The 27,900-nt window shown below is 42.3% G+C and overlaps 2 protein-coding genes across 3 annotated transcripts in view; one reads left to right on the top strand and one right to left on the bottom strand.

The window, feature by feature from the left end:
• The window catches only part of ARHGDIB (Rho GDP dissociation inhibitor beta), a 20,022-nt gene extending 14,114 nt beyond the window's left edge, over positions 1-5,908 (bottom strand). The window contains exon 1 of one of the 2 annotated variants that reach the window (XM_069585631.1): positions 5,491-5,908. Coding sequence is in view for 1 of the 2 variants with exons in the window: in XM_069585632.1 (XP_069441733.1) it covers positions 5,097-5,099 (3 nt within the window). In the remaining variant the exon portion in view is untranslated. Of the gene's footprint in view, positions 1-5,096 lie in introns of both variants that reach the window. The other variant, XM_069585632.1, reaches the window with a different exon arrangement.
• PDE6H (phosphodiesterase 6H) lies at positions 5,419-27,900 on the top strand. Its single transcript, XM_069585633.1, has 5 exons — positions 5,419-5,700; positions 9,313-9,397; positions 23,399-23,572; positions 24,580-24,620; positions 27,434-27,900. The coding sequence occupies exons 3-5, from the start codon at positions 23,439-23,441 to the stop codon at positions 27,508-27,510; spliced, it is 252 nt and encodes an 83-aa protein (XP_069441734.1). The 5' UTR covers positions 5,419-5,700; positions 9,313-9,397; positions 23,399-23,438; the 3' UTR covers positions 27,511-27,900.

Here is a 27,900-nt window from a genome sequence, read left to right as displayed (position 1 = left end):
CTACCCCATGTCCCCTTGCACAAGCTGCTAAACCTCTGGTCCAGTTTTGGCCTCTGCAAAGTGAGACGGTTGCATTGAAAGATCTCTGAGGCTCCTTCATAATTCAATGACTCTAATGCTCTCCTTAGGACTTCCCTGGTGGCTCAGACGGTAAAGCGTCTGTCTACAATGCGGGAGACCTGGATTCGATCCCTGGGTCGGGAAGATCCGCTGGAGAAGGAAATGGCAATCCACTCCAGTACCATTGCCTGGAAAATCCCATGGACAGAGGAGCCTGATAAGTTACAGTCCATGGGGTCGCAAAGAGTTGGACACGACTGCATGACTTAATTTAAACAAGGCTGTAAACCAAGAAAGGGAAAGAGGAAGTGGATGTGAGGCTGGGGAGAACCCAGATCATCAGCAATGAACATTCTAAATTGGGCTGTGCTCACCTCCCTCTGGGGCTTGCACCCTGTTCCACAAACAGCAGGGCTGTGTCACTTGCTTTCATGCTGTGTTTGACTACAGGTTTTTACACAGTAAAAGTGAAATGAAAGTGAAAGCGCTCAGTCACGTCCAACTCTTTGCGGCCCCGTGGACTGTAGCCCACCATGCTCCTCCATCCATGGGATTCTCCAGGCAAGAATACTGGAGTGGGTTGCCATTTCCTTTTCCAGGGGATCTTCCCAACCCAGGGATCGAACCCAGGTCTCCCGCATTGCAGGCAGATGCTTTAACCTCCAAGCTACCAGGGAAGCCCTAAAGTGAAATGGGGAATTATCAATTACATATTTAATAACACCCCAAAGCACATATGCGTTTCTTTTATGTTTTCATGTGCTCACCTCTCTAGTTATCATTATTTCCTGCTTCACAGATGCCTATACAGGTGAATTTTCACAGCAAACCCTCACACACCCATGTTTACTGCTCAGTGAAACAGGGTCAAGCGTTAGATGGGCTGAGGCAGGAACTTAATCCTCTCAGGCTCAATTAAAATGCCAAATTAAATTAGGGTGGGTATTCACGGCATGGGTAAAACAGCACAAATCAGAGTTTTTGCTTAAAAATTCAGGGAAATTTCCAAGACACCGGAAGTAACATACAGCTAAGAATTTACCAGCCTCAGGAGGCGGCACACTCTTCTGGTTCGTAATGCAGTTCCGAATAAGTGGAAGGCAAAGACGAGGTAAAACTCTTGGATTTAGATGAAACAAACCACCTGGTTAATTCACAAAACAATGACCCTTTGTTGTGTTTCTTGGGACTTGAGCACTGAGTCAGATAGACTAGAGATTCAAAATGTGCGTCCATGATTGACGTTCCAGGATGTAAGGGTGTTATTAGCCTCACTGAGCCTGAGTTTTCCTACCAGTAAAGTGGGAATCATAAACTTTTCTGATGGAGTTGAAGAGTTAGAGAAGACGTGAAAAGTTCTAGGACTATTCTGGCCAAGAGTAGATGTTCAATGACCCTCTGTTCCCTTCTTCTCCTCCCTTCTTCATGATAATCCATGTTTGCTGGTTTCAGCTTCAGCGAGGTACCTAACTGCCAGACACCAAGGCTTTCTTTGGGCTCTGCCATGTTGACAAAGTCCTCTCCTTCCTTCTTAAAAATAGATTTGGTTTCTTTGAGGAGCACGGAAGAGACAAGACGTTCTGGGAACTGCCAGGATTGTTTAGGAACTGAATCAGCCTATAAAATGCAGTCGCCACTATTCTAGTTCTTTAAAGAGCAATTTAATTTTAGATTCTATTTATTGCTCCGTTTCCTAAGTGAAGCCAGAGGTCATTCTGGGACTGATGGGAAATGATAGGAGACACAGGCACAGCAAATAGAGAGATTTTCCTTTGGCTCTGGAGGAAAGCACAGTGGAGACTTAACTCAAGCCCCGAAGTTGCATAATCACATAACCTGATGCACCGGCCAGGAGGATTAGACAGAAGAGGTAGAGTTGAGGGAGGGGTAGAAAGAAATGGGGAAGTCTCAGAAGTAGGGGGTTTCCAGCAGAGAAGTACCTATGTGAGCATCAGCATTCTATGTCACCCGGTCATCTTCACTTCCTGATGTCTAGGATATGCCCACTTTCCCCAAACTGGAGGTCGTCGGTCTACAGCAGGTCATGGTGAGCTGGACCGTCTCTGAAGGACCACAGACAATTTGGAGCCAGTCAAGGAGGATTTGGGTCTGCTCTGCTGCCTGGTGATTTGGCTTCATTGGGGAATCTAACTTTATCCCTCGGGACACAGCACACTGTCTTGGTTCTAAATTCCTTTCTGGTGTGTCACTATTCCCTAATGACTCGGAGGAATTGATGTGTCCAATTAGGAGCTGCTCTATACTACCTCCACCCCACCACGAGCTTCTGCAACTGCAGAGCCAGAAGACAGCAACCAAGCCAGTGCCTGAGAGGACAGTGTCCTCTTACATGCATTAAACGTTAAGATCAAGCCAGAGGCGGGGTACAGATTCTTAGGAGCAGAATTCTTTAGTGTTTCCCTTGAAGTAATTATTTCCCAAGATATAATACATTATTCCTTCCTGGGCATTCATAGTATGGTTGGTCCTCTCTTGATACCAAGAGCACGGGACTTGCAGCATCCATGGATTTTGGTATCAAGGAGGATGGGGGTGGTCCTAGAACAAATGCCCCACGGACACCTAGATTCACATGCAAAAGGAGAGAGAACTCAGTGGATGCATTCAGCTTTTCTGAGTGTCTACTATGTACAGTCACAGTGCTAGGTGCTTTCATGAATACTCATTTTACATAATCTGCAAAGAAAATTGCATAAAGGGAGCCATTATTGGGCAAAAGACTACACTGCAATTACTCAGTCCACTCACAGAGGTTTTAAATTAAACATGAAAAATTATGGCTCAGATGGTAAAGAATCCACCTGCAATACAGGAGACCAGGATTCCATCCCTGGGTTAGGAAGATCGCCTGGAGAAGGTAAGGGCAACCCACTCCAGTAGTCTTGCCTGGAGAACCCCACGGACAGAGGAGCCTAGCAGGCTACAGTCCATGGGGTCACAAGGAGTCAGACACAACTGAGCAACTGACAATTTTCCAAAGACAATTTTTATAAGCACACATGGTGAATATTAGCTCATCTAAGAAAACCCAAGTGAATTTTTACCAGATCTGGTTGTGGGAACCAGAATGTGGAAACCAGTAGGGAGGGATTCAGTAATTTTTTATTAAGTGGATAAATATTGAAGTTTCAAAAAGAACACAAAACCCATCTGTCGGGGGGGTGCCAGTATGGACTCTAACACAAGATCTGGGGTGACAATAATACTGACCCAGAACAAGGATGCTCAGAATGGGGGCTCAAAGAACATTTCTGCCATGAGGCATTTCCTAAAATGTCCTTCTGAGGCAGCATAGCTACTGATTGTTTTTTACATCAGTGTGTGACTTCAGTCATTGCATACTTCTGAGCCTTCTTGTCCTCTCAGTGTCCTCACAGGATTCAGTTTTATACGTTTCTCACCCCAGATCTGACACACAGAATGCCCTCCACATAAGCTGGTTCTCTTTATCTTCTTAATTTTTACTGCCTCCCACCCCCACTCCTCAGGGTGTCTCTCTATCGGCCGGCTGAAGTTGAAATCTATGGTGCTCCCATGAGTTGGCCAAGGCCCTCATGTTCCCATCAGACTGACTTAGCTATTCTGAGCTTCCACTGAAAACAGAACCTGCTCATTGCTCAGAGCATACTGCCTGAGGGACAAGCTCATGCTCTCCCAAATGAGAGAGAACCATAGTCCAGTGCCTGGAGGTTGTCGGCTTTTGTTCAGCTATAACCTGGTCATCCTTCGTGGGCTGTATCTGTGTAGTATGGGTGGTGAATGAACTTTTCTTTCAGAATTGCACACATATCAGGAAAGAATAAAATGATCTTACTGTGCTTGTCTCATATCTAGATCTGGGAGGGGCCTTTTCTTGTAAATGTAATGAAATCAAGCAATGGCGAAGATAAATGGCAACTGCCTATGACAACTTCCTGGGGGCCAGCACAGACCTCTTGACTTCCCTTGCTTGAGCATCCAATATGCTAACTCTGAATCCAGTGTTTCTTGGTCTCTCCATGAAGATACAACCATAGGACCTCCAAGTAAGGGCATCTGCCTTCCCCTTGAACAGAACAGCTTGAACAGAACAGCTCAGAGTTTATCAGACTTATACCACAAATTACCCTAGGTCCAGAGTTTAACCCACTCCATTATGCTTGCCTGAGAAATGCCAGGGACAGAGGAGCCCGGTGTGCTCTGGGGTCACAAAAAGAGCCTGATATGACTTAGCAACTAAACAAAAAACCAGAGTTGAAGTACAGACCATGTTTGTAACATGTGCTACCTGGAACATCCTTTAAAAGAGAAGAAAGTATTCCAAGTCACACCTAAAGCACTTCTCATGACTGCCAAAACCATACCCCAACATTTGGAAGGCCCACTGACTGGGTGTCCTAGCTGAGCCTATTTGAATTTTTCTAGAATGCATCTCTGAATTAGGGGCTTCCCTGATGGCTCAGCAGGTAAAGAATCCACATGCAATGAAGGAGACAGGAGATGCAGGGTTCAATCTGGGTAGGGAAGATCCCCTGGAGGAAGAAATGGCAACCCATTCCAGTATCCTTGCCTGAAAAACCCCTGGACAGAGAAGCCTGTCAGGCTACAGTCCATGGGATCTCAAAGAGTCAGATATGACTGAGCAACCAAGCATGCATTTCTCAATAAATTGTTGGGTGTCTTCTGGGTTTCCTTTTAGCCCTCTCAGATGTAAAGAGCTGGTCTTGGCAACAGCAGCAGTTATCTTTCTGCCCATCTCACTGGCTTTTGCTAGTGGTAGAAATGCCATCTCAGTAGACTGATGAATCAATAGCCATGCGTTCTGCTATGTTCCCCCCTGGATTGTTAAATCTCATTGGACCCCAGGGGAGGCTTTCATTATATATTTCCTTTATGTGCCCAGAAAATTCCTCCCGTGGAGAACAGTTTCATGTTTGACAATTTCAAATTGATTTTTTTTTCTTTTCAACCCATCTCTTTAAGTCTGCTTAAAAACAGGAAACCACACATCTCCACCCCAGCACCAACCAACTCACCATGTACCAGCTTGGTTCGTATCAGCTTGGTTCTACAGTCTTTTTGCTTCTGAGCTTGGCCAGATGCCGGCTTCGACCTTGTAGGAACCCAGCCAGGCACTGCCGGCGGGTGCCCTTGGAATCCTTCTCCAGGACATGAAGGATGGGTCTCCTGGGCGGGCGTGCACGCCCTCCCTCATAGACCAGCCTCCCCTGAGTCACTGTTGCCATTCCCTGCCTGGATTTCCCCTTCTCTGCAGCCTCCTTAATAACTTTCTTATCACGGTTTGTTAAAAGAGGAACAACCCCTCTTAAAGTAAATAAACTGTACAGGGCAGTAGCCAGGTTTAGAAACTTCTTGCATTTGTCTGTGCTCACCTGCAGCCTTCCCCACCCCGAAGGGATCTCAACTTACTGTCAGTGGTCCACGACTCCGTCCTGGGTGCCTCTGCCTCTCAAGCCTGACTTCTGAGCACTGGCAGTTAGAACAGGAAGGAAGTTGTGAGAAAAAAAAAATATCTTAAACCTACTCAAAGAGGAAACCCTGGGCTGTCTCAAATCCTGTTCCTTTGCAATGCGTATCTCTTGATCAGCCAACTCTGAGCAGCACTCTTGACGACTCATGGTACGTGCTACAGCATGACCACCCAGGTGAACACGCAGCTGCCTGAGGGTTCAGACAAGGGTCTGCAGCCTATCATTGTGAGTGCTGTGAATAATTGTGTGGCTGCGTCTAAAAATCAAGCCATTTCAGTGCATACACTTCTGAGGCAAGTTGTCTAAAACCAGTAGCAGAAAATTCGCATAGGCCTTACTTTGTATGACTAACTTCTGTTCCTTTGGGGTCTCTGCCAGCTCTCTTATCAGCCAGATATGTCGAAAGTTTGCTGGCAGTGAATACTGCTAAGGGGTGCTAAGAAATTATGAATTTTAACTATACGTATTTAGCCCTAAATCTTAACATTGGTCCTCAAATTGATTTTTAGAGTTTTGTTGGTCAGAATTTCATTATGTGGCTTGTATGCCAGCACAAATCACCACATGTTATGTATTATAGTTTTCACTAATTTTTCTTTTAAATGAAAAAAGTCAAAGCCCTGTTTTGATTAAACCTAAGCATTGCAGATAAAAAATAAAACTTCGTTAATTCATAGTCTTCTAAGTCAGAACTTGTTATGATTTAACAAGTGCTAAAACTGACTTTGTACCTTATTTGAGGAAATGGCTCATGAAGTGATTTGAATGGGAACAAGTTACAGAGGCCATATTTAAATCATTTGAGGAAAAAAAAAAAGAAATCATTTGAGGGAAGTTTTTAAAGCACCCAAAGCACATTTTCATTAGACATCTCCACAACTGCTGCCAATAATAAATGCTTATTATTAATATTTAAATATTCAGTATTCCGGGGCTTCCCAGGTGGTGCTAGTGGTAAAGAACCCACCTAGCAATACAGGAGATGTAAGAGATGTGGGTTTGATCCCTGGGTGGGGAATATCCCTTGGAGGAGGGCATGGCAACCCACTCCGGTATACATGCCTGGAGAATCCTTTGGATAGAGGAGTCTGATGGGCTATGATCCATAGCATCACAAAGAGTCAGACAAGAGTGAAGTGACTTAGCACATATGCATTCAGTATTTACATCGTTCCAATATGTTTAGAGCTGATTAATTATGCAAATATATTTGGAGAAACTGACATTTATTTTGTTGTCTTTGAAATGTAATGCATTTTGTTTACTTCATTTTGTATATTGATGGCACCAGCTAAATCTTATCTTTAGTCAATGGAACTAAATTAATCAAGGAAGTGGTGATCATTTGATGGAAGAAAAGAGGTTAATCTAGAAAAATATGAAAAGAAAAACAGTAAAAGTGCTGAAAACAAAAAACAGATTTAGTCTATAAATTTCAGGATGATGTAGATACAAAAGAGCTTTTGAAACAAAGAGGATGACCATATTATAAATAGAAGCAAATATTAATTTACTCAGTAGACAGTAAATTTTGTAGCACAGAACTCTCAAGAGAGGACATATTTCTTCTTTCAAGAATATTTTTTGAGCACACATAGTTCCTCCAGGTCCTGTTCCAGACATTGCATCTAGATACACGGTCGGTAAATACAAAGTATCAAGATACAGCTGCAGGCAACAGTCATAACCTCAAAATCTCTGCTCTCTTGTGGAATTTATGTTCTGGGAGAAGACAGTTTAAAAATAGGTCTAGTTTTAAAACAGGAAGAGTTACCATATGATCCAGCTATCCCGCTGCTGAGCATACTTCCAGAAAAGAAAAAAGCCCTAATTTGAAAAGATACACACATCCCAATATTCACAGAAACACTGTTTACAATAGCCAAGACATGGAGGCAACCTAAATGTTCACTGACAGATGAATGGATAAAGAAGGTGTGATGTATATATACACACACACATATATACGTAGATGTTATATTTATATATATCAGTTCAGTTCACTTGCTCAGTCATGTCCGACACCTTGTGACCCCATGAATCGCAGCACGCCAGGCTTCCCTGTCCATCACCAATTCCCAGAGTTCACTCAGACTCATGTCCTTCGAGTCGGTGATGCCAACCAGCCATCTCATCCTCTGTCGTCCCCTTCTCCTCCTGCCTCCAATCCCTCCCAGCATCAGAGTCTTTTCCAATGAGTCAACTCTTCGCATGAGGTGGCCAAAGTACTGGAGTTTCAGCTTCAGCATCATTCCTTCCAAAGAACACCCAGGGCTGATCTCCTTCAGAATGGACTGGTTGGATCTCCTTGTAGTCCAAGGGACTCTCAAGAGTCTTGTCCAACACCACAGTTCAAAAGCATCAATTCTTTGGTGCTCAGCTTTCTTTATGGTCCAGATCTCACATCCATACATGACTACTGGAAAAACCATAGCTTTGACTAGACAGACCTTTGTTGGCAAAGTAATGTCTCTGCTTTTTCATGTGCTATCTAGGTTGGTCATAACTTTCCTTCCAAGGAGTAAGTGTCTTTTAATTTCATGGCTGCAATCACCATCTGCAGTGATTTTGGAGCCCCCCCAAATAAAGTCTGACGCTGTTTCCACAGTTTCCCCATCTATTTCCCATGAAGTGATGGGACCAGATGCCATGATCTTCATTTTCTGAATGTTGAGCTTTATATATATATATATACACACACACGCAATAGAACATTACTCAGATATAAGAAAAGAATGAAATAATGTCATTTGCAGCAATGTGTATGGACCTAGAGATCATCATACTGAAGTGAAGTAAGTCAGACAAAGAGAAACATTATATGATACCACTTATGTGTGAAATCCAAAAAAAATGATACAAATGAACTTATTTACAAAACACAAATGGACTCCCAGACATGGGAAACAAACTTATAGTTACCAAAGGGGAAATCCCAAGGAGTTTGGGATTAACAGATAACACTACTAATCAACAAGATCCTACTGGGTGGTATGGGGAACTATTTCAATATCTTGTGCTGTGCTCACTGTGTGTGCCACTCAGTCATGTCTGACTCTTTGCGACACGATGAACTGTAAGCCCCCAGGCTCCTCTGTCCATGGAGATTCTCCAGGCAAGAATACTGGAATGGGTTGCCATGCCCTCCTCCAGGGGATCTTCTCAACCCAGGGACTGAATCCAGGTCTTCTGCATTGCAAGTGGATTCTTTACCATCTGAGTCACCAGGGAAGCATTATCTTGTAATACCTGTAATGGAAAAGAATCTGAAGAAGAATCCATACAACTAAAACTAACACAACACTGTAAATCAACTATACCTCAATAAAAAACAAAAAGAACAACATAGGTAGAATACATTATTTAGAACAAGAAGGACTTGAAGAATCCAGAATGGTAGATTCAGTGAGTGCCACTACCCATTTCTTATGCTATTAGGGAAGACATCATTAGTCAAACAGGGCATTTTTTTCTAGTAAGCCCAATGTGTCGTCAAAATTATTCCTAATGCGCTGCTTTAGGCACAGACATTGGAAGATATGGAAACCCCTAAAAGTGTCTGTGACATCAATATGTGTATATGCAGTGTTTCTGTGCATTTACTGGAGGTGGGGGGAGTGGAGAGCATTCCTAACTTTCATCAAATTTTCAAGGAAGTCCATGACCTCAAATGGATTGAGATGCTAATGAAGAACCTCTTTTCTTTCTTTTTTAAAAAAGTTTTATTTATTTATTTATTTATTTTGGCCACACTGCACAGCATGCAGGATCTCAGTTCCCAGACCAGGGATATAACCTGTGCCCCCTGCAATGAAAGTGAGGAATCCCAACCACTGGACCACCAGGTAAGCCCCCAGAGTCTCTTCTTGATGACACAATGGTGGACTTTCAGTAAGTTGGAGGACAATTTCATATTCTTCTAAAACGACTTTCAGCATCACTGTCAGGGCTGGGGGCTACCTGAAATTACCATTTCTCACTTTCTTCTGTTGTAGTTCATTTTTAGAACCCACCTGCCTATCCAGGAGACATAAGAGATGGCAGTTCCATCCCTGGGTCTGGAAGACCCCCTGGAGGAGGGTATGACTACCCACTCCAGTATTTTTGCCTTTGAAATCCCATGGACAGAGGAGCCTGGTGGGCTACAGTCCATGGGGTTCCAAGAGTCAGATACGACTTAGTGACTAAACCACTACCATTAGAAGTATATCTAAATTAGATAGAATTGGGACCTCCCAGGTGGCCCATTGGCTAAGATTTCACTCTCTCAATGCAGGGGCCTCATTTGATCCCTGATCCAGGATCTAGATCTTCCATGCTGTAACAAAGAGTTTGCATGCCTCGGCTGAGACCCGACACAGCCAAATAAATAAATAAGTTTAGAAATTAAATAAAATAAATTAGAGTTATCTACATGCTACCACCAATTCCATCTCTTTTCTGGGGTAAGAATATTGCCTTGGGGAAGGATTAGCATGAGAGTGGTCACTGAGACCAACCTTCCTTTTTTTTTCGTGTCTTTTATATATATGACATTTTAAACTATACTATTCAGGGTTTCATAGCCTTGGCATAAAAACTCATTTCTTAAGTCAACAAACCCTTGATCATTCCCAGTCTACACCAGGCCAGGACTTGTGCACAGGTACCGAGATAAACAAGACACAATCCTACATCTGTGCAACTAGCTCTAGTTGCCAAAGATGTAATGGGGGAAAACAGAAATAAACAAATGGAAAACTCTTTTGTTAGTTTAGGAAAAGTAATATACTTGGGGTATTATGAGAGCACTAAGTAATCATATCAGAGAAGGCTTCTTGGAGGAAGTGACTAGAGCTCTCAGTCTCAAAGGATAGTAGGTAGTTGACATGGGGAGGATTGGAATGGGAAGAGAAGGCATTTGCGGAAAGCGTCACATATACGTGCAAAGTCGCTTTAGTCGAGTCCGACTCTTTGAGAGCCTATGGACTGTAGCCTGCCAGGCTGCTTTGTCCATGGGATTCTCCAGGCAAGAATACTGAAGTGGGTTGCCATGCCCTCCTCCAGGGGATCTCCCCTCCTCTGAGATCGAACCTGTGTCTTTTGCATTGGCAGGCAGGTTCCTTACCACTGGTGCCACCTGGGAAGCCTTAGGAGGAAAGAAGAAGCATGAGCAAAGATGCAGCGTCCTTAAATAAGATGATATGTGCAGGGGATTACAAGAAAGCAGCTCAAGGTGGCTGGACCTCAAAATGTGCATCACACAAGGAGAAGAAGCATGCCTGGAGGTGGGCAGGTGCAGGTACAGATCATAGTAGATGACTTATGCTGTGTAAACAAGGAGCTGGGTTTTGATCCTGTCCATGGTTCAGAGCCATTGAAAGTGAAGAAAGAATATGTTTTCCTCTGTAGTTTACTCTGATAGCTCTGTGGATGAATTCGACGGGAACAAAAACCATTTGGTGACAGTTTAGGCCTGAACTAGAGTGCTCATAGTAGAGACAGAGGCAAATTTGAGAAATATATAAGTGAAATTGGCCTGGCTTGTTGGTTAACGAGACGTGAAGGATGAGGGTGAAGAGGAGTGAGGAATCAAGATGACTTATGGATTTCTTGCTAGAATGATGGGTCCTTGGGAGGTGTAGGGTAAGGGAGTTAGAGAAGGCGAGGTACGGAAAAAGAATGAGATCGGCACTTTACAGGAACAGATCAGCTTTAATGAGGCGAGAAGGGGCAGCAGTCAGATTAGTGAGCTGCTGCCCCAACCCAAGAAAAGAGTAAGTATGTATAGGCATATATGTGGAAATCTACTGTCTTAAGGGGCCTGTTCTTCTCCAAGGTTGTTCGGGGTAGTTATCTCTTAAACGGCTGGGGCAAGGAATTCTGAAGATAGGCCAGAGGCTGAACTGGCTGGGAGCTGGGCGTCAATGGGGAGAGAGCTTTTTGTTTTGCATAGAATGGTGGTGGTGGTGGGGGGGGACCCAGAGGGGAGTTTTAACTCCAGGCTATTTGAGCCAAGTAACTTTCCTTCAGTAGGAAAACAAGTTGAGATAAAGAACACAGAGGAAGGATCAGAGGGGTTGGGGGAGAAAAAGACTTGAGTTTGAAGATGTTGAACATCAAGTCTGAAAGACGCTGGGTCATTTCTAGGAAGTGATTTCAGACTGTAAGTGAGATATAGAAAACTGAATTTCAACCCTAAATTGATGATTTACATTTCATCAGGTTATAGGCAGTAACTTAAACCAGGTTATCCAAAGTATGGTTTGAGGATCAGCAGATCAGTATACCCACGAATTTCTTAGAAATGGAAACCCATAGGCCTGATTTCAGGCCTACTGTATCAGAATCTCTAGGGTTGGTGACAGGAAGCTGTTAAAAAAGAAAAACAACTCTGAGGTAAATTGTAAAGTGTGAAAAACACTGGTTTAAACCATGAAAATGGATGAGATAGTCCATTGCTGAACTCACTTATAAGCTTTAGGAGATTTAAGAATATAGATTCCTTAGGATTGTCTAATCATGTCATCTGTGACTAGAAACAGGCTCCCCACCCCCGCCCTTTGTCTCCAGCCTTTGTGGTTTCTGTTATTTTATGCCTGATTGCACTGGCCAGAGCTTTCAGTTCCATGTTGGTAAGAGTGATGAGAGCAGATATTCTTGACTTGTTCCTTATCTTAGAGAGAAAGCATTCGGGCTTTCACAACTAAATGTGATGTTTCTGTAGATGCTTTTTATTAGTTTCTCTCGATTTCTAGTTTGTTGAGAGTTTTTATCATTAATAGATGCTGGATTTTGTGAAATGCTTTCTGCATCAGTTAATATGATCATACAATTTTTCTTCTTTAGTTTGTTGATATAGAGCCTTATGTTGATTGAGTTTGGGATATTGAACAAATCTTGCATATATAGAATAAACTCCACTAGGTCTTGATGTATTAGCATTTTTATATATTACTGTATTAGATAAGGTAATTTTAAGGGTTTTTGCATCCAAATTCACAGGAGACACTGGTCTGTATTTTTCCTTTTTTACTGTTTTTGTTTGATTTTGGTGTCAAAATGTTTCATGAAGGTATGGGTAAAGGGGTCAACTATATGGTGATATATGGTAACTGGACCAGTGGTGGTGATCACTTTGTAGTGTATACAGATGTTAAACTATAATTATTCCACCTGAATCTTACCTAAAGATAATTTTTAAAATCCTTAAGGGTAAAACTGGTCTCATAAAATGAGTTGAGAAGTGTACTCTTCTATTTCCTGAAAGAGAATATTATATTTTTAATGAGGTTATTTTTTCAAGATTAAGAGTGTTATTTTGCATGGATGGACTTAGAGAGTGTCATACTGAGTGAGGTAAGTCAGTCAGAGAAGGAGAAATATTGTATGATATCCCTTACATGTGGAATATAAAAAGAAATGACGCAAATGGACTTAAGAGACTCATAGACTTAGAGGACGAACTTAGGGTTGCCAGGGGGAAGGATGCAGGGAAGGGATTGTTAGGGAGTTTGGGAGGGACATGTACACACTGCTGAATTTGAAATGGATAACCAACAAGGACCTACTGTGTAGCACAGGGCACTCTGCTCAATGATATGTGGCAGCCTGGAATGGAGAGGAGTTTGGGGGAGAATGGATACATGTATATGTATGACTGAATCCCTTCACTGTTCACCTGAAACTGTCACAACATTGTTTGTTAATTGGCTATTCCCCAATACAAAATGAAAAGTAAAAAAAAAAAAAAAAAAAGAATGCCGTTCTGGAGAATTTCTAAGCATGGAAAGTGTTAAGGGAAGGAGGGACCAGCCTTGTACATTCTTCCTTCACATTTAGAATGTTCCTCTCTAGAGTCCACTGTGCATTGATAGAAGGGGAAGTTCAGTCTAGGGGGTTCAAAATGTGGAAGAGATGTGACTTTGATGTGTGTCTTCTGACTCACTGGTATTTTAAGAAACGCTAAAGAAAGATTAGCGATTAGCATTGGTGTAAGCAGCTTATAGGATAGCTAAAATTTTAATCACATTCTAATGACTTAGTACCTGCCCTTTAGCTTTTTTCCTGTATATAATTAATAACACTTCTCCATCCACTGGAAAAGATCAAGAACCAAGGATTATAGAACTATGAAGCACAGATTTTTTTTAAAAATAGGTATTTTATGATATTTAGGTTTAAACTGGCTTTAGGAAAACTCACTCTATGTGGTATACAATTCTATAGGTTTTGACAAGTGCACAGAGTTGTATACCTACCTCTAATATCATTTCATTACCTTTCAAAAGTTCCTTTCAGTTCCCTTTATAGTCAGCTCCTCCTCTCAACTCCTGGGAATCACTGATTTGTTGGCCCATGCTATAGCTTTACCTTTCCAAGAATATCATAAATAAAGTCAGACAGCATAGAGCCTTTGACTTTGATTCTTTCCCTTGGCAAAATGTGCTTAATATTTATCTATGAAATAATGTCATTACATCTATGTCACTTCATCTATCCATAAGTTCTCTCTTTTTCTTCTCATTCAACAAGTTTCCTGCTGGCTTTGCTTCTTTTCTCTCTCTCTTTTAAAAATTTTTAGTGTTTTTGCACTGGCTTTCTTCCTTTATTTCTTGGCTACAACGTGTTGCATGTAGAATCTTAGTTCCCCGACCAGGGATCAAACCAACGCCTCCTCCACTTGCAGCAGGTTGTCTTAATTGCTGGAGCACCGGGGAAGTCGCCGGCTTTGTTTCTTTTGCCTATGAAATCAAGGCACACTCCAGCTTCTTCCAGGAAATTACTTGGCCATTGATCATCTTAAATAAGACGAAACAGCTTTAAACAAGGCTGTGTGACCCTATTACCTGATTGGTAAGATCAGAGACAGGTAACTGACCAAAAGTATGCCACACTAGGCAAGGCAATGACCAGTGAAGTGACATGGTAGGGGAACTCTGTCCCACAAAGGCAGAGCATGTTGACTGACGGGCCAGTCTATTCCCATCCTCTAAGCCTCAGTGGTAGCAGGGGTGGTGGAGAGAGTGGCAGGAAGAGCATCCACTTGCAGCAGGAAAACATTGGTGCACTTCCTGAAAGTACACGGTGGCCAGATCTTTAAAATGTCAGTGTTTTTCTTTTAATTAAAAACATTCTGTTGTTGTTTTGGTTTGGTTGCATCATGCAGCGCAGGGAGCTTCCCTGACCAAGGATGGAACCTATGCCCTCTGCAGTAGAAGTGCAGAGAATTAACCAGGGAAATCTAGAATGTCAGTGTCTTAAACAATGTTTCATTCTCCATACAACCTTCTTGAGGGTGACTGATTTCCCTGTCTTTCACCCTCCACCTCAAATCCCGTAATTTTTTCATTGCTGTTTCTTTTTAGATGCTTAACATTTCCTTCTGTCATTTTTTTTTTCTGTTTCAAGAACTTCCTTTATTATTCTTATCAGGTATTTAGGTGATCGATTCTTCTAATCTTCCTTTTTCTGAGGATGTCTTTATTTCTCCTTCATTCCTGAAGGATCAGTTCACTTGATAATGGAATTCGAAAACTGACATTATTTTTTCTCTCGGGATGTGAAAAATGTGCCACTTCCTCCCAGCCCCCACTGTTTCTGATGAGAAATCCTCTGTCCTTCACCAAAAAAACACGGAGATGGTGGGAGGGTTCAGCAGAGAAGTATCAAAACATCCATGGGTCTAATGGACAGAAAGATGGGAGTAATAATGGAGACAGGGAAGGACGGGGAAGCCTGGTGTGCTGCAGTCCATGGGGTCCCAAAGAGTCGGACACAACTGAGCGACTGAACAACAAAATGATGGAGACAAAGAAGGGAGTGGAAGGACCCATCCAGAGACAAAACACCCTGCCGCCTTTGTGAGGTGCTTGCTGTCATCAAAACTCCTCTAATTTTGGTAGCTACCAAGGGGAAGCTTATTGAAAAGAACCCTTAAGCTTGTTAGCTGCCCATGTAATCTGCTTGGGTGGGCAGGTTAAGAATCTTTTCTTGCCTAGAAAGGATAAATTGACCTTCTTTCTGTATAATCTTACAGAGTAATCTTTTCTTATAAGTGACAATTTAGAGAAGCACATTACAATTTTCCAGCAACGTGTAAGAGTGACCAGAACAAGGAATCTTGGTTCAGGTTCACTTTGTACTCATATAGTAGAAAGGTAGCTGGAATATGCAAGATACTTGCAGGGTTGGGTCTTACTCCTGGCTCCCCTTCTAACTTTATATGCAGCCTTTAAAAAATACTTGATTTTTTATTGACGTATAATTGATCTAAAATACCATATTAGTTTCAAGTATAGGTCATCGTTGTTGTTCAGGTGCTCAGTCATGTCTGACTCTCTGAGACCCCATGTCTTCACTGATGGCTCAGTAGGTAAAGAATCTGCCTGCAGTGCTGGAGACCTGGGTTCAATCCCTGGTCTGGAAGATCTCTTGGAGAAGGAAATGGCAACCCACTGCAGTATTTTTCCCTGGAGAATCCATGGACAGAGGAGCCTGGTGGGCTACAGTCTGTGGGTCACAGAGAGTCGGACTGCAGCACGACAGGCTTCCTTGTCCTTCACTATCTCCCAGAGTTTGCACAAACTCATGTCTACTGAGTCGGTGATGCCATCCAATCATCTTGTCCTATGTTGTCCCCTTCTCCACCTGCCTTCAATCTTTACCATCAGGGTCACTGGCCAAAGTATTTGAGCTTCAGCTTCGACAGCAGTCCTTCCAACAAATATTCAGAATTGATTTCCTTTAGGATTGATTGGTTTGATCTTCTTGCAGTCCAAGAGAGTCTCAGGAGTGTTCTTCAGCACCATAGTTTGAAAGCATCAATTCTTTGGTGCTCAGCCTTCTTTATGGTCCAGTTCTCAATATTTTTATTTCTTATATGTGCGGTCTTGAATAAATCACTTGATTTCTCTATGACAAATTTGTCAAAAGATCTTCATGGTACTGACATATGAGGTACTGTGTGTGTTAGTCACTCAATTGTGTCCAACTCTTTGTGACCCCATGGACTGGGACCTGCTGGTTTTCTCCATCCATGGGATTTTCCAGGCAAGAAGCCTGGAGTGGGTTGCCATTTCCTTCTCCAGACATCAGCGTTAAGGTCATTTCAAAACTGTACAAAGTGATGTATAAATTCATACCAGTGGCTCGATGCAATTGGAAGACTGAAGTCAAGTGTTACACTGAGTGGGATTATAGCCTAGACCCTTTGGGTGTAAAAGATCCAGTAATCAATTCTCAAATACAGAGTTATAAGTTAAGAGTTCCCAGCTATAGCTTGGGCTCCTTCTCAGTTACATATCACTGGACCTTAGGTTATTCCTGATATGTGGTTTCATCTTTCAGAGAAAAATTAATATAACATCATTTAGGGAGAGATGCTGGTATTTTTCATTGTCATGGTTCACATAATCAGTTCTCAGTGAAGCAGTTTGCAGCGTAAGAATTATGTGATGATGGTGTGTGTGTGAGAGAGAGAAGAAAGAGAGAAACAGTATGTGTGAGTGTGTGTGTTTGTCAAAGAAAGGGAAGGATGGGGGGTGAAAACTAAAGGTAGCAATGGAGAAGGAAAGAAAGTGTTGAATTATAATCTGCAAATCTCCCCCTTGGAAATCAACACTTTGTGTGTGTTTATGAATTCAATACCTGTTTGTGGATAGGAGAGAGCCCAAGTCAGTTTGTAAGAGCATCTGATTATCAGCAAAGCCTGCCCCAGTCTCACCCCACATTCTTCCAACTTCTTTGCACCTAGGCTGATGCTCTTAAGCCTATGACGATGTGATTAGGTAGCATGAGGGTATTACAGAGAGATAAATCAGGATGCAAAGATCCTTTATTCATCTACTGTGAAGAAGGCAGCTGGACAGCTTATAAGAGAAACATTTAACTCTGTGAGTATTTCTCAACTTCTGGAGAGTTTAAGCAGGATGTAATCAAAGGGCTTTTGTGGGAGTTTGGGGGTTCAATCTGGCTCTAAAACCAAGAAATAGAAGAAAAGAACACACTGAACCTGTGGGTCTGGACCAGGATTGGGGATGGAAACGGGCAAAAACATGAAGGAGACACATCAAAACTTCCTTATGTGACAAGCTAGTAAGTGAAACTTCATTTTTACAAGGTCACTGCAAACCTTGATTACTAACCCCAAACTGACCCTCCCTTTTTGGCGGCTCTGTAGCAAACAGCTTTCTGGAAAAGGAGGGATCTGGGACACTCGATAACCACAAGAGCAAACAGTCCTTTTCTCCCAGGATGTGCCTGGAAACTTGGTCCAGCCATCAAGAGGCTGACAGGGGAGTGGGAGGATGAAGGTAAGGAGCCCAGAGTCAGCCGGGAACGACCACAGTGCAAGGAGGGTGCGTCCAACCCTCTCCCTCCAAGGTGAAAGTGTCTGTTTGTTCCTAGCTGAAGCAACGTACTTGCTGGATTTTTGTTTTTGTTTTTTCATGGCTTTGGTTTGGGTCTTCTTTGACTCTCTGAATTATTTGATTTTCTTTGCCTCAGCAGGACCCTGGGTGACATCTCTGGGTCCAGTGGCATCAGTGGAGGAGATGGGTCCTCTGCCTGTCTTCTCCCCATCCTTGGCCATCAACAACAGAATCGGTTATCTGATCATATCTTTGTTAAGAAAGAGGGAGAAGAAGTCTAGGATGATAATCAAAGCATCCGAGAGCCTGACTCAAGAATCTTCAGAAACTGCCCTTATTTAGCTGGAGTTTATGGAGCATCATCCTCTTGCTTCCTACAACTGAGCTCTGCTGCCTTGGGTCTAAGGCAATGCCAAGCTCAGTGCCCTGCAAAACTATGCCTTGAAATCTTACATTGCTGCATATACTTCTCTCTCCAAGAGAACACGTTGTAATCTTCAAAAGGGGAAGGGCTAACATTGTTTTAAAAACAGGAAAACATTCTGCCTCCCAAAGGAATGAATTACTTGACCCTTTGGAGGCAAAAATGTGAAACGTTTGTAGCTAAAATCATGTCTGATACTGGATTCAGGTTTATTCAGCTCCGTGGAGGTCCTTGGAGTTCCTAGGAAAACATGGTCAGGATAAGTTCAGCCATAGGTTATGCCTGTGGCTGACAAGACTGACTTCCAAGGCAGGACAGGGTCATATTTGTTCTGGTCCTCCCAAGGGTTTTACAGGGAAAATTGGAGGGTGAGTCTATGACAGAAACACCCTAGCAATTGGTGGACAGTCCTACACACTCAGAAATGAAATACTGTATTTGAAATGCGCAATGAATGTAAAAAGAGTTATTCATAGGGCAAATCTTGAATGCCACGAGGATCCAGAGATTAGCCAGGCAACTGTTACATAACTTTCCGAGGAGAATTCTTTCACAGAAAGCATCGCACTTAGAATTAGACATGAACTCGGTCCCGGCCTAGAGTTGTAACTTAAGAATTAGATAAATATGCAAAAGAAACTCACCAGAGAAAGGGGAAAGTATAATCAGGGGGACATAGAAATTAATTTCAAATTCTTTGGGGTTACTGTTAGAGGTATCAGAGAAATCCAAGGATAGCTTAAGAGGGAATTTTGAGACCAGAAGTGGGAAATAGTTTTAGTATTTGAATGATGCAGAGGATTACCCAAGAAGTGGAGATAGCAATTACTTCTCTGGTGTTTGTCAAGGACTCCTCATGGTCCCAGGGGAATGGGTGTGGATCCAGATGAAGCTATGCTGCAACCATAAATTTGTTTTCAGGGTTCCCTTGACAGAAGGTCTACTACATAGTTACTCCATTTTGAGTACTTTTCACCAAAAGCTGTACATAGTTTCCTCTTATTTTCCCCATTACCCTAAAAAGAAAAAAGTATTTATTCATTTTTAGATAGAATGAGATCCAGAGAGGCTATGCAACCTATCCAAGTTCATATTAAACAGCTTGGTGGAACAGGAATTTGAAATTATTTCTCTTTGATCCAAAGGCATCTACTGTTTACACTGTTTTGCCCTTAAAGGGTGATTTGGCTGATGAAGGTTACCTTTGCTATTGTCCTTTAGTTGATAAATCCTGTCCAACTCTTATGCAACCTCACGGATGCAGCCCACCAGGCTTCTCTGTCCATGAGATTTCTCAGGAAGGAATACTGGAGTGGATTGCCATTTCTTTCTCCAGGAGATCTTCCTGACCCAGGGATTGAACCTGTGTCCTCTTCATTGGCAGGTGGGTTCTTTACCACCAAGCCACATTATAGATTTGGGGTCTTACATGGTTGGGCCCCAGTTACAGTTGCCAGATATTATAGAAGATGCCCAGTTACATGTGAATTTCAGATAAACAGCAACAACAGTTTCTAAGTTGCTGCTGCTGCTGCTAAGTCGCTCAGTTGTGTCCGACTCTTCACCACCCCATGGACTGCAGCCCACCAGGCTCCTCCATCCCTGGAATTCTCCAGGCAAGAATACTGGAGTGGGTTGCCATTTCCTTCTCCAATGCATGCATGCATGCATGCTAAGTTGCCTCAGTCATGCCAGACTCTGTGCATCCCCACGGACAGCAGCCCACCAGGCTCCTTTGTCCACTGGATTCTCCAAGCAAGAAAACTGGAGTGTGTTGCCATTTTCTTCTCCTAGTTTCTAAGTATGTATCATGAAATCCATGAAATATATGGGATATACTTATACCAAAAAAAAATCATTTGTTGTTTATCTGAAATTCAAACTTAACTGGATGTCTTGTATCTTGATTTGCTAAATCTGGCAATCTTAAGCTTAGTAGGCTCTCTAGATTGGAGAAAAGTTTGTAGTCTTTCATTACTTTGAAAGAATCGGGAAGTACAGAAAGGTTGATCTGAGATTAACTCTCCAGTTTTCCTTTGTGGCTTTGGCAGAGTTGGGATGTGTCAGTCACTGGTGGCACAGAGTGAGAGTAATGCTGCCCTTGGCTGCCCTCCAGCCATTCCCATGGTCCCAACCACACTTGGGAGAGGCACAGACTTGGCCTGTTTACCAGGGCAGGAGAGGACCCGTGGCACAGAACTGGTTTCAGTGGGCAGAGGAGCTGGCAGAACATTTCCCCAAACCATGGAGGGCTTTATGAGGTGAGGATCAGCTGATGCCTTCCCTATGGCTGGATGGAGAAGATCACAGGGTTGGGATCTCAAGACCCAAGGTTCAAGGCATTAGTTTGGTCTCTTCATTTACGTATTCTCTCATTGAACAAATATATATGGCACACCTACTATGTACCGGGTACTCTTGTAGGTTCTGAGGGTACAGGAATAAATAAAGACTGAAAAAACAGCTTCATGGGGCATATTCCAGTGAAGGATTAAGACAAGATCCACTGGTGACTTCCCTTGCACTCCAGTCCCCAAGATATCACCCTCCAATGCAGAGGTGTGGGTTTAATCAGTGGTCAGGGAGCTAAGAATCCCTCATGCCTCATGGCCAAAAAGCCAAAACTTAAAAAAAAAATATTGTAACAAACTCCATAAAGACTTTAAAAATGGTCCACATTAAAAAATATATATTAAAGAAAAAAGACAAGATCCACTGCATGCACAGGTGATCCAGGGCCTTGGGCAGCTTCACCGTCCTTCTTGGTTCTAGCTCACAGCATCATCAGTGTGTTTCTATCAGACAAGCTGAGGACTGGCAGGAGAGAACGAAAATAGTAATTGAGGAAAAGAAAATAGGAAAAACATCTTAGAGGCAAGGATTTATTAATAATTTAACCTGATTTTGAGTCATAAGAAAAAGTTGATAAATTTTACAATGTAAGATTTGAGGGGTGTGACCTCAAACCCCAAAACGTGCAAGATGAGACAGAGAAGGAACTGGCGTAAGAAAGCCAGCGGGTGTGCACTGACCCACAGCAGGTGCCAGACACCGCCTAGGGCAGGTAAGAGAGTCTCCAACCTGCAGAACAGGAGGAGGGTCTCCCCAGGGCAGCCTCAGTGCCCACACTTGAAGGGATGAGCACGGAGGTGACGGGGAGCATGGAGAGCAGCTAGCCAGAAAGGCCGAGGCTCGGAGGCCATGGCCCACCTGCTGGAACTGCCACCAAATAAAAGTGCTAAGAGGTCAGCACAGTGTTCATCTGTTCAGACACAGAGAGGGCAGTCAGGCCCTCTCTGCTGAGGCCCCCACCCTGCTGGGGGGACAAGGCTGAGGGCTCCCACTCCCTCTCCTGGAGCAAGATTTGAGGGATGTATACTAGGTTCCCCTTGTGGCGCAGCTGGTAAAGAATCTGCCTGCAATGCAGGAGACCTGGGTTCAGTCCCTGGGTTGGGAAGATCCCCTGGAGAAGGGAAAGGCTACCCACTCCAGTATTCCGGCCTGGAAAGTTCCATGGACTATGTAGTCTATGGGGTCGCAAAGAGTTGGACACAACTGAGCGACTTTTGCTTGTCTTGAATATTAAATGAGTTGGCATGTTTATATTTAGAATATTACCTGAAATCTAGTAGCTATGTAAATGTTAGCATGTGTAAGGTGACACTGATAGCTACCATCGCAATAGACCATGTGATCGCAGAGTCGGACATGACTGAGTGACTTTCACTTTCATTATTGTAGCAGAAAGAAAGAGAGAGAGAGAACATGGTTACATGAGCCTTGCATTGTCAGGGAGAAGGAAGTTAAGGATACTAGCATAAATTTATAATGGATGAAATATAGAATTCTATGAAAACAGGCAGCAGGTTTATGGAAGAGGTTGGTTCAAGGGAGGAGTTTAAGGTTTTGGAGCTTTTTCAGAATTTCCCTTCCCAGATTAAGCACTATCAACTTTTTCAATAGAAAAGGAAAAAGAAAAAAAAAACTTTTAGTTTAGCCTGTCATATTAATTTGTTATCACATGTTATTGTACCATGTAATAACAGTAATTTGTTATGTTCTTTTCTTTGTACTTAAAGAATGACAATGTATCTTTTTGTAGCTAAAATGTAAGTCTGGGAAAACCATATTGTATAAGTTCTTGATTTGGATAGGAGAAAAAGTTGAAGATTCCTGAGAAATAAGTGGCTAAAGAATTTCTTATCTGGTAGGGGATTTAAAGTACAAGCTTATGACTTAATCACCTCCTGCTGTCTTCTGTGTGTGTGTGTGTGTGTGTGTGTGTGTGTATTGGGAATGTACTGAATACTTTCATAGTGTCAAAATACCTGTTTCAGAGCTACCCCTATCCAGACAACTACACTGTCACCTCCCATAACTAGAAAAGAAGTCTTTGGATCACATGAGGATTAAATTAAATACAGACCAGAAAGAACACAGGCCATAAGAATGGGTCAATAAACATTTAGAAGCAGACTATGTTACAGTTAGATGGAGCAATATGTAAAGCTTAGAGACCACTTCAGTGCTGCCAAGCCCAAATAGTCTTTAGCACATTTCTCTCCCTTGACAGATGGCGGAACTGGTGGTCAATGAAAAGGACATAATTACTACATATTCACACAGAAAGCTGGTGACAGGCTTACTGCAACAACAAAGCTACCTAGATTTATCAGGTTTTGGCTTATAGCCCACTCTGCTGGCTGCCTCCATTAACGTATACCTTATTTTCTTAGATGGTAACTTCTTTAAAAGATGGTAACGTCTCCCTTTTGCTGTCAGTAAAAAATGCCAAGCTTCTTTGTCAAGATGCTTTTCTCCCTGTCCCCCTGCCCCTGAAGATTATTGTAAAGGTCTAATAAGCAATGGTCATCATACTCTTCTTGACCACTCTCCTTTGCAGATGCTTAATATGCACTCTTGGATAAACTAAACTAATAGATAAATTAATCATTTAATGACTTTTCATATTGCTTTCTTATTCCAATTTTTAGTTTAAAAAGTAGAGCTTGACCACGATGCCCCACTGATCATTGAATAATCTTTCTTTCTCTCTCTCTCACTGTCCAAAGAGCCTGAAAGAAAACCATCAGCCACCCAAACACTAGCAGAATGAGCGACAATACTGTGTTGGCTCCTCCAACTTCAAACCAGGGTCCCACCACCCCACGCAAAGGGCCCCCCAAGTTCAAGCAGAGGCAGACTCGTCAGTTCAAGAGCAAGCCTCCTAAGAAAGGTGTGAAAGGGTAAGACCAAAATGAAAAAGGTTTCCTATTTTTTTTTGAGAGATTAATGCTCACTATATTAAATAGACATAAAAATTTCCACCTCACCCTCTGTTTCCTAGTACAATCTTTGCTGAATCATATTTTTTCAGTCCTGGAGTCCTTTCTCTCTCAGCTCCCACATATACAGCCAAATTTAATGTGGAAAATGGACCCTTTCACAGTGACCTTTGGCTTGACCTTCCAGACTCTTCTTGCCCACTCTCCTTTGCTGATGTAAACTGTGCTTTAATTTGGAACACAGAATCGCTGGCTGCTTCTAGAACACACAGTTTATTTTTCTGGCTTCAGATTTTCTCTCTTCAGTTTTTTGTTTTTCTCTTTTTCTCCCTGGCAAAATCTGATTTATTTTTCAACACACACTCATGTTAATTTCTTTTGGAAACCATTACGGACTCTCTTAGACAAACATTGTCATTCCTTCCATGTTTGCATTTTGTACATTCAGCTATTGTAACTTGTACTTTTTTATAGTGCATCTATTTCTTTCATCTGTTGCCTGAGTCTGAGATCCCTGAGAGAAAATTTGTGTGTTTGTTTTTTCCTTAACTCTCAGTACCTAATACAGTTTCAGGAACAAAGCAGATGCTTAATATGCACTCTTGGATAAACTAAACAGATAAATTAATCATTTTAATGACTTTTCATATTGTTTTCTCATTCCAATTTTTAGTTTAAAAAGTAGAGCTTGACCACGTTGCCCCACTGATCTTTTTTTTTTTTTTTCTGGCTCTCAGTTGTCTTGGTTTACATTTTTACAGAGGGAAACTCTTTCTTCTGGGACACACTATTTAAAACCTGCTTGAGTGACACTTCCTTTGCCCTAGTTCAGTGCAGACAAAAGGGTTTTCTCAAATACAAAAACTGAAGCCTCTTCTTTCCCCTTGAATCAGGAAACTCTTCACATGACTCATTCCAGGATCTTTTGGCCCCGGTATCAGCTAACTTCTCTTGTGTTTTTTCCATAGGTTTGGAGATGACATTCCAGGCATGGAGGGACTAGGAACAGGTGAGCAATCTGAATATTTAACTGAGAATATTACCCCTGGACTTTGACCATTTTTCTGCTTCAGGCCTCAAGGAGCAGTTCAATGTTATTGGAAATACATAACGCAACAGATTTTTTTGAAAACCTAGGAATGTAGGGTTTTAAATTAACTTCCTAAATAAGTATGTGTGTGCCCAGAGGCAAAAACTCAGAGAAATCAGACTAGTCACAAAGTTCAATGAATCCTTGTGTTTTGTTACGTACTCTAGAAGGTATGGGCTTCCTTGGCGGCGCAGTGGTAAAGAATCCACCTGCTAATGTAGGAGATGGATGGGTAGTGGGTTTGATCCCTGGGTCAGGAAGATCCCCTGGGGGAGGAAATGGCAATCCACTCCAGTATTCTTGCCTGGAGAACCCCATGGACAGGGGAGACAGGCAGGCTACAGTCTATGGGGTCACAAAGGAGTCAGATACAACTGAGTGTACACACACACACTCTCTCTCTCTCAGGCATACAGTGGTGAATTGTAGACATTCACAGTAGAACAATTCTCAGAATGAGTCTAGCCCAGCTCCTTTATTTTTCAGGAGAGAAATCTGAAACATAGAGGAATTAAATGACAATCTGAGTCCACAGAGTGAGCTATTGGAAACAAGGGTGGGGCCTGGAGAGCCTTTCCTCTGCACCGGGCCAGCCACTCCCTCCCAAGCTTCCTCTTTTTTACACATCCTCTGGCGCTCAGAACAGGGCCCTAGACACTAAAGTATCTGGAGTAATAAGATTTAATTGGCTAGAATTTTTCTTTGTTGGATAATGCATGCAAACTACTTTACATTTTCTTTAAAAAATTAATAGACTTTAAATTTTAAAGAAATTTTAGGTTTGTGGAAAAATTAGGCAGAATTTTTAAGGGATTCCTAAAGATCCCCTCTGCTACCTTCTTCCCCCGTACATCAGTCATACCCCCTGTTATTAACCTCTTGCATTAGAGTGGTACATTTGTTATACTTTATAAACCAATATTAACACATTTTTATTAGCTGAAATAGCTTGTTCATTCTCTGTGTTGTCCAGTTCTTAGGTATCCACCATTACAGGTTCATATGGAATCACTAGCCCTGCCAAATCTCCTGGGTGCTATCTGTTCATTCCTTTCTCTCCACAAACTCCTGACAACCAGAAATCTTTCTACTGTCTCTATTGCTGCTGTTGATCAATCACTCAGCCGTGTCCAGCTCTTTGTGACCCCATGGGCTGCTACACTCCAGGCTTCCCTGTCCTTCACTCTCTCCCAGAGCTTGCTCAAGCTCATGTCCATTGAGTCAGTGATGCTGTCCAACCATCTCATCCTCTGTCACCCCCTTCTCCTCCTGCTCTATAGTTTTGCCTTTTCCCAGATAGTCTACAGTCAGAATCCTATAGTAAGAGCTCTTTCACTTAGTAATACTTATTTAAACTTCCTCTATGTCTTGACATGATTTGATAGCTCATTTCTCTTTTATCATTGGATACTTTATTGTATGGTTGTATCACAATTTATTTATCCTGTTGATAGGCATCTTGATCACTTCCAGGTTTTGGCAATTATGAATAAAGCTACTATAAACTTCTTTGTGCAGGTTTTGTGTGTGGACACAAGTTTTTGACTCATCCAATACACTTTTGACAAATGATGACATTCATAGCAATCAATTTCCCTTCTGGGCAACTCTCAGTATATTTACTTTTTTAAATTTATTTTTAATTGGAGGATAATTGCTTTACAATATTGTGTTGGTTTCTGCCATACATCCACATGACTCAATCATAAGCATACATATGATTTACTTTTTATTGTCTGATGCTACTCCTCAGATCTCAAATAGAATTTCTAGTCACTTTGATAAAGCTCATCTGCTATTCTTCTAAATCAAATGTTTCTCTATTTTGACCATGTGTATATAAGACCAGCAAATTCACTTTGGACTCTGGAATATAATCTTAACTCTGCCAAACTATTCGGAATAGTGACAAGAGATTTATTCTGAGGGAAGTTCTGAAGTCTTTGACCTGGTTCTAGTTCAGTCTCTACAACCATGAGATTTTTTTTTTTTCTCTCCAGGTATTTAACCTCTTTGGGTATTAGCCAGCTTCTCTGTAATATGATAACTTTTAACAATACAGAAAGGAGCTTGAGAGCAGTCAGAGAAGCCCAAGGAATTCATCTGCTTGGTGGGGAGTAGGGAAACTAGTTTTCCAGACCATGCGGATTTAAAGCACCCCAAGACACAGGTTCGATCCCTGGGTAGGGAAGATCTACTGGAGAATGGAATGGCAACCCACTCCAGTATTCTGGCCTGGGAAATCCCATGGACAGGGGAGCCTGGAGGGCTACAGTCCATGGGGTCACAGCTTCAGACACAACTTAGCGACTAAACAACAACAACAACAACAACAACAACAACAACAACTTCTCACTTTAACCCACGGCCTAACTAGAATTCCACCTCTGTCCCCTCCTTGGTGTTTCGGTGAGACTTCGAATGATCAGAGAACTACACTCCCACAGAATAGTCCCAGTCCAAAATCTTGGAGCATCTCCCCAGAAAGGATGCCAAATAAAACTAACACAGATCCTGGGGGAGCCTGTTTGGGGGGAATCAGAGCCTCGAAGAGGATTAATGAAACAACTGTTCTGATCCTCCCTGGGATGAGGGGCCGTTCTTCCCCATCATCTGGGCAACAGATGGGAAACAGGGGCGAGGTGTCTCTGCCTGAATGATATCCTTTTGTGCAGAAGAGGCTCTTCTGGGGGGTGAGGTTGGCTTATCAGGTCTTCTTCTCTCTTTTGCAGATATCACTGTGATCTGTCCTTGGGAGGCATTCAGCCACTTGGAGTTGCACGAGCTCGCTCAGTTTGGGATCATCTGAGCCACTGGAGGTTCTGCCACTCTCATTAGCATCTGCTGTAACTGTGATTACTTCTGCCCTATTGATCTACCAGAATTTTGACACGCAGGTGTCGGAAGTGGTTTCCCACACACTCACTTCCCATAAGTAACTACTGAGAGTTGTCTTAGTGCCAGACTCTTTCATGCAGTATAGTTTAGCTCAGAACAGTGAGTGAAATCAAGTTGTGATGAGGCGTTTCCAACATCACCCCTTTTTCCTATCAGCTGGTTAGAAGTCATCCATATTTCTCTAAAGTCCTTCAAATCTGTTTTTGCTTAGGCACTCATTACTTTTGGTAGAAGCCTTTCAAGATATCATTTATGTCCCTCCTCTCCCCTTTTCTTTAATAAAGGAGATATTTACCTCAAA

Source organism: Ovis canadensis, chromosome 3 (genome assembly GCF_042477335.2).
Source record: "Ovis canadensis isolate MfBH-ARS-UI-01 breed Bighorn chromosome 3, ARS-UI_OviCan_v2, whole genome shotgun sequence".
Classification (NCBI taxonomy): Eukaryota; Metazoa; Chordata; class Mammalia; order Artiodactyla; family Bovidae; genus Ovis; species Ovis canadensis.
Note: the sequence above shows the minus strand (reverse complement) of the source record. Positions and strands in the feature narration are given on the sequence as shown.